General features: G+C 38.5%; 2 protein-coding genes across 4 annotated transcripts; one reads left to right on the top strand and one right to left on the bottom strand.

The window, feature by feature from the left end:
• Positions 1 to 8: 8 nt before the first annotated feature.
• On the top strand, positions 9 to 2,491 carry LOC124218272 (STE20-related kinase adapter protein alpha). The gene is made up of 5 exons (XM_046624847.2): positions 9 to 940; positions 1,019 to 1,190; positions 1,277 to 1,475; positions 1,547 to 1,831; positions 1,909 to 2,491. Exons 1-5 carry the CDS (start codon positions 540 to 542, stop codon positions 1,980 to 1,982), a joined length of 1,131 nt encoding a protein of 376 aa, XP_046480803.1. The 5' UTR covers positions 9 to 539; the 3' UTR covers positions 1,983 to 2,491.
• On the bottom strand, positions 2,191 to 6,808 carry LOC124218271 (proton-coupled zinc antiporter SLC30A2-like). Of its 3 annotated transcripts, none has more exons than XM_069135737.1 (8): positions 6,540 to 6,808; positions 5,733 to 6,209; positions 5,478 to 5,622; positions 5,219 to 5,377; positions 4,999 to 5,152; positions 4,719 to 4,914; positions 4,383 to 4,623; positions 2,191 to 4,287 (listed from the first exon to the last, which is right to left on the bottom strand). In XM_069135737.1, the coding sequence occupies exons 2-8, from the start codon at positions 6,009 to 6,011 to the stop codon at positions 4,139 to 4,141; spliced, it is 1,323 nt and encodes a 440-aa protein (XP_068991838.1). In that variant the 5' UTR covers positions 6,012 to 6,209; positions 6,540 to 6,808; the 3' UTR covers positions 2,191 to 4,138. The 3 variants fall into 3 exon arrangements, with proteins under 3 accessions (XP_068991838.1, XP_068991839.1, XP_068991840.1); XM_069135738.1 differs by having other exon boundaries at positions 5,733 to 6,119; XM_069135739.1 differs by having other exon boundaries at positions 5,733 to 6,101.
• Positions 6,809 to 7,073: the final 265 nt, after the last annotated feature.

Below are 7,073 nucleotides of genomic sequence, written 5' to 3'. Positions count from 1 at the left end.
TCTGCGTGAACTAGGAATCGTGACGTCACCCCGACGATCGTAGCGCCATCCTTACGCTCCGAAGCGAACTAGGGACCTGACGTCACGCCGGGCGGTGGATCTTCAAAGTGTAAATCGATAGTTCATGTCTGGCGGCGACAAATTGACCGCTGCCGTCTGTCCCCGAAATGTCACTTGACATTTGATGCAAGAGTAAATGAAAGAAGTTACATTCAGTGTTTTGGATCAACAAGTTCAATTTATGATGAAATGACCAGGCCATAGCTATTGACGTTCGAAATAACTCACCGTCTGCGCCTTTGAACGGAAACTGAATATATTCAACGAAGAGTTTGAAGGAGAGAAGAAGAAAAAACATGGACTAGAGGAGAGGTTAAATGACATTATTTTGGATAGACTTGACAAAAAGAGAAGGGTTATTATACATGTACGAGCTAGTTACCTCCGTCAATTGATGATAATTTCGAGTGGAAAAAAAAGTGCAACTGTTACTCACATTTTGAGAAATTCCATCTATCGTCACATTTCCGTCACACAACATGCACGACTCTGACTCTGATAACTATGAGGGAAGCGCTGTTCTGGGGATGTGCTGCAATGGAGCAGGGAGTGTTCACCTGGCGCGCTATAAGCCGAAGAACACACACGTAGTGATTAAAAAGTTCAACATGGACCATCGCAGTCACGAGGAATATGACCTCGTGGAACAGGAAATAATAATGACCAGGCAGCTTCAGCATCCAAATATCCTCCCCTATTTAGCCACCTTTGTCTCAGGACATAATATCTGCGTCGTATCGCCACTAATGGGCTACGGATCCTGCCACGATCTGATCGAGGAATATTTCAACGAAGGATTACCAGAGCTCGCGATTGCTTACATACTGAGGGACATTCTTCACGGACTGGAATATATTCACAAAAGAGGGTTCATCCATAGGTGAACTAACGAGAAACTGTCGGTAAACTAGTCACCTTGTCATTTGTTATGAGTTAAGTTATGTATTATTACTTTCAGGGCAATCAAAGCCAGCCACATTCTTATCTCGACATCTGGTCAGGCTTGCTTGTCTGGTATGCGATACGCCTGCGAAATTGTCAGGCACGGCAAATGGCAGAGGACCATACATTCCTTTCCAAAATCGACCACTAACAATCTGAAGTGGCTGAGTCCCGAGCTGCTTCAACAGGTTTGTAGTTTTTTCCGCTCTTCCAGGGGATTGGCGCTTCCGCCTTCAACGCAATATTGACTTTGGTGTTCTTTGCGTTGTTTCAGGACCTCCATGGGTACAATGAGAAATCCGATACTTATAGCTTGGGCATGACGATATGTGAACTGGCCAATGGTGTTGTGCCATTTTGCGACACTCCTGCCACTCTAATGCTGACGGAAAAAGTGCGCGGAAGCGCTCCTCACATACTAGACCGCTCGACCATTCCCCCGAATACAATGGATACAGAGGATGACGAGAATGGTAAAGTAATTTGTTATGTGCAGCTGCAAGCTTGTGTAACCACAGAATTTTTTCATCGTTTTGCAATATAGGTGAGAAAAAATTGGTATGCGACAACATTGTGGGTGATGGAAACGCGAGCAGCAGTAGTTTGGAATCTGTTAGAACGCGTTTGCACAATATGTCTAGCAGAAAATTTTCGGAGCCGTTTCATGCTTTGACCGAATTATGCCTATTGAGAAATCCGTCGGATCGTCCTACGATGAGTCAGCTTGCAGTGCATCCATTTTTCAAGCAGTGCCGCAGAAACGACGAATCGTTGATCGAAATACTTCGCTGTGTTACTTCGATTAGTGAAAAGCACGCCCACTCCGCAGGTTAGATTCAAATTATCATCCAAACTTTGCTGTGATTACACTCCTCTATTTCTTACATTGAACTTTTTCTTCCGCAGGTGATTATCTCGTCGCTCTATCTACGGAGCAGCTGGTTGATTTAGATCTGGAGACTTGTCAGTGGGACTTCTGAGCACGTGTCTATAATTATAAAAGTTTTATAACGCAATGTATATCTGTATATTGGGCATGAAAGAGTTACAAGTATTTGATATGATTTACAAGTGCGTCTTACGATTGGTTCGCTCGATTCATATTCTACTAATACCCAATAAATATACGCCGAAGTTCATGAAATACAGTCTAATTGTAAGTAACGCTAAGTCATAAATGATTGACGATTTATTGTGTATCTGTTTTTATTTAAAGTAGTTTTATCTATTTATCACAGGTAAACCTGTGTCATCATTTATCGAATGTTTATATCAAACTAGGTAGTTACATTAATTCTCATACGGGACATTTGTGATGTGTCTTATTTTCCTCATCACAATAGCCACTAACCTTCTAAATATAAATTCTATCTACCAAGATATTTAACTTTTTGAATACATGTTGTTGTCTTAAATATTTTATGAGCTAAACTATGGACGATATATTTTTTTCTGTTGTATCTACGACATAATTGAATTTTCCTATGTATATAGTTGTCTACTACTTATTTGGTTTTTCGGCTTCATTTATGACTCGCACTGAACGTTGAGTAAAACTGCCTGGACAGATGTAAATATATATTTCTCCGCCTCCTTTGAACCCTAATTGGTCACTCTTGAGTGAATTTCACACCTAACATTTCTCCAACTCCTCGTAGAAATGGACTCCCTGAGTCGTAGAAATGGGCCTCGTGGTGCCATTCCTCATGCAAAATAAGAGCCTTTTTTTCGACATTTTTGGCACTTTCTTTGACTTTGCCGATGTTCTACAATATTTAAACAATGAATTTTGATTAGGAAAACTGAGAGAGCTTTTTTTGCGATCCTCCAACAATACCTAGATTGTTTTTTTAGAACTCATTTTAGAAGCAAAAAATCACTTGGGGTGAATTTCACCCAAAGTGACCGTTATTCGATTGTACTAAGGTGTGACCAACTAGGGTTAAGCAGTCGATGAAAGAAATCATTTTCAAACTTTGCAAGAAACAGAAGGCACTTCCAGATCGCATTTGCAACATGACTTATAAAATCTGCACTGATTATTTTATCTCCGTCGTTATGAAGATATTATTTGCTGATATGTTACAAGTGCTTGTGAATAGTAAAAACTCCAAGTATTGTATTTTTGTATCAAACTGCACAAATAGTTGCCCGAAATTTTATTAAATATATCTGTTCAGCAGTTATAGGATAAAGATTTTATCCAAATGATGAAAAAAAAGCTGCTTATTAAAAGTAATTATTCTTGCTCGAGAATTAGAATTAATTTTTTTATCCCTAATATTTTTATACTTTTGTACAATATTTTTCTTACAAGAAATATAGAAATATCTAACAACTATATATTAATAACTGTGCGTTAAAGTCTTGTGCGCATATTTCAATAACGATTAGCACTTATCTAAAGTAAATTGTATATTTTTGGCAATTTTCTCTTTTTACTTTTCAAAGTTTTTTTCAAAAAATTCGAAAAACAGACGAGAAAAGAAAAGAAACAAAAATTCCACAAGATAAAAGACAAACTTGACAGTAACAAGTCTGAATTACCTATAGAAGACGGCTAAGAAAATATTTTTTTTCTTTCTGTTTTCTTTTACCTTCTAATTTCCACCCACTTCCGTAAACTTAAATAAAGCGTGTATGTATACCCATACTTACAAGTATAAATTAATACTATTGTTTAATACTGTAATCCATATTCACATGGCTCGATTGTAAATGTACTATAGTTTGAAACGAAATATAGAAATTTTTTGTATCCAGTCTGTATATATCCAACATTATCTGAGCAGAAATTTCCTATCACGTAATACCTAACGTATTTTGTATGTTCGTATCATTTGTGCATATGTTTACCAGTACAACACTTGGATATCTGACACTGTTTTGACACAGTTTTGATTGTTATTTAGCTATCAGTGGTCTATATAAAATGAACAGTAAATTTTCCTACCCGAAGATTATCATCAACAATGGCAACAAGACGCCCTGTTGAGTTTTGTCTATTTTCTTGTTTAGTTTTCATTACGAAAATCCTAATCAGCCTTGACATGATACTTGGCCTTGTTCTGAAAATTTTTTCGAGCTGTATAATCGGAGTGTTTCATATGTTTCACTAAAAACGTGTGACCATTTGTCAGTTTATTGGTGGTCTGCATTGAACACAGTTTTCCATGGTGGGGAAAAGGTATCTTTCTACTTGTACGGTGGCAGCATCAATGTCTAATTCTCTCTTAATGTACTTCAGCGCGTTTTTTAAAACAATATCGGAGTCCGCGTTGTTACCTATATTTAAAAATAAAAGGGTGATCAATTATAGCAAGTTTAAGTAAAGATGATGAGGAGTAAGAAATACATCAGAAAGAGTTAGATTTACTCACTAATGGCTAGGTGAACGGCAAGCGCGTATTTGTCCATCGTTAACGACCATATATGAAGATTATGAGCGTTTTGCACCCCTTCTATGCTGGATAAAGCTTTCAACACATCTGTGTAATCAAAATGATGAGGGAATCCTTCCATTAAGACATTTACACTGTCTCTCAACACAGGCACAGTAGTAAATAGCACAATCAATGCAAATACGCATGTACAAATAGGATCAGCTATTTTCGCGCTTGGCTGTGGATGGTGAAAGGACATGTGATTGATTAACAAGAAGTCGATTGATTTATTGATTGTTAATCATTCCACGTGATGCGTGTTTGAAAACTTACGTATTGTTTGATTATAACGGCAGTAACGAAAACTCCGATACTTTGAATTAGGTCGCCTATAACGTGTATAACAGCTGCTCGCACGTTTATATTACCAGGAACATCTTTGTGAGTATGCGAGTGACTAGATCGTGAACCGCCATGACTATGATTATGCGGAACTTTAATACACATTCCATGCAGGGTGAGTCCCATTCTGAAAACGCAACGAGGATAGATTATCAACAACTCGAACACTGCGTGATAGCGGAGTTTTAAAAATCAATTTTTAGCTGCTCACATAATATTTATGATTATCCCAATCCCTGCTACAAGCATCATTGTGTCCGCTTTAATATTGAAATCACCGTTTACCAAACGTAGTATAGAAATGTAAACGAATATTCCAGTCAATATCCATATTATTAAGACACTGAGCACGGCACCCAAGATTTCTGGAAGTAAACAAACGTCAATCGGTTCATTCATATTAAATCTAGTCATGGCTGAGACGGACTTACCGGCTCTGTAGAATCCGAATGATAATCTTTTGGTCGGCGCACGTTGTCCAATCCAAATGGAAAATAAACTCACTAAAAAACCTACAAAATCTGACAACAAATGTGCAGCATCAGTCATGATGGCTATGCTCCCCGCCAAATGACCTCCGATTATTTCCGCTAGCTGCAAACAGTAGAATTATCATTGTAATACCATGTTACGCAAAATTTCTTAAAAAATCCCAAGACACAACGCAATAGTCTAAGTCCAAAGTAATACATGCCATGAATATGAGACACATTAAAGAAGCCGCGACCAATTGACGCCACGGACTAAAATCTTTCCGTCGAGAGATTTTTGTATGACAATGCTCTTGAATGTTGTAAACGTGACCGTTTTGGAGCGGAATATTTGAGTATCGATCCTGTAACAAGATATGAAGTTGCAATGATGTATAATTTCTAAAATTCACGACGTTCAGTTTTAGCAAATACAAAGCAGTCGAGTGGAATGAAATGCTCGTTTTTTACTCACAAGCGAAGGAGCTTCGGCATTATCGCAGGAATTGAGCGACAACCTCGTCTGAGGAAACATAATATTAGAAATAGCCGCATTGCCATTGAATTCTTCGGCATCGGCTCCGACCATTAAATCCTCCGTCCAATTTCGCAGTTTGCTTTCGTAACTGAGTATGCTGCTAGACGTTGACAACTTCCTGCATCTTGCGCAACTGTCATTAGCCACTAACAGGTTTTTCTCAGACTCATCACCGATGTAATCATCATTGATTTGATCATCACAGATATGAGACATTATTCCTTGCTTACAATTGGTCTCGTCTTTTCAAAAATGAGCCTTGACTAGCCGGTTTATACACAAGCTTTAAAAGCGTCACAACAACTTCTGCCAGGCATTTTAAAACTACGTGAGTAAATGTATTGTAAATACGTTAGGATTCTGTTGCTGCAGTGTCGAAATAATGGAAAATCTGACAATTAAATACCGGAACACCTGTCAAAATGATGTGTCCCAGTCATAGTATCGCAATGTATTGTTATTCTCGTCGTAATTATTAGTTAAAGTGATTATCGTTACTATTAACCGATGCAAAGCATTCATTTATTCAATAGCAAGACGTGATGGTTGTAATTAAACTGGAAGAATATGTAAGTCGAAAATGGAGACGTGAGTAGGGACAGTTGGAAGATGTGAATTTGAAATCAAACTGGAAGCACGTCTGGTAAGAGGAGTACGTTAAATCAACGATCGTTCGTCATCGATTTGCATAGATTTTGCGCATAGCAATGCAACGCAATGTCGCAAGTCAGCCTGTGTGCTTACCTATACAATCACGCAAACAGCAGGATTAACAATTTCAACAACACGACTGCAGACGGCTCTTTCTCTTCAACTGGTAACAAATTTTTTATCTCACAGTAACGTCGATGTGGTGGCATTTTACGTACGTACGTACACAACACAAGTGTTTAATATAGATTAAAAGCAACTACAATCGTCCGTTTGACAAATTATTAACTCGGGTATCGTTCTAACGATAAGAAATTGAATTACGGCTATTTACGACTTATGAAAAAAAAAACTAGGATTATAATCACGACAGCTGATAAGTCCGATGCACGGTCTTATAGACAGGTCTGGGCACTCCAAGCCCCTTCCTATACAACGCAGTGTGACCGTCTTGAAGTCTGTGTTTCTCAATTTGTGCACCAAAGACCGGAGCGCTACAATCTCCGAGGCCGGTGTATGCATACTAAGCTCTATACGAAGTAGGCCTCTCCCTCACTAGCGCTAGCGGCGAAAATCCAGAACATCGGCTTCATTTACAAGCACGGTTTTACAGCCGGAGTGCCCAGA

Source organism: Neodiprion pinetum, chromosome 4, assembly GCF_021155775.2.
Source record: "Neodiprion pinetum isolate iyNeoPine1 chromosome 4, iyNeoPine1.2, whole genome shotgun sequence".
Taxonomy (NCBI): Eukaryota; Metazoa; Arthropoda; class Insecta; order Hymenoptera; family Diprionidae; genus Neodiprion; species Neodiprion pinetum.
Note: the sequence above shows the minus strand (reverse complement) of the source record. Positions and strands in the feature narration are given on the sequence as shown.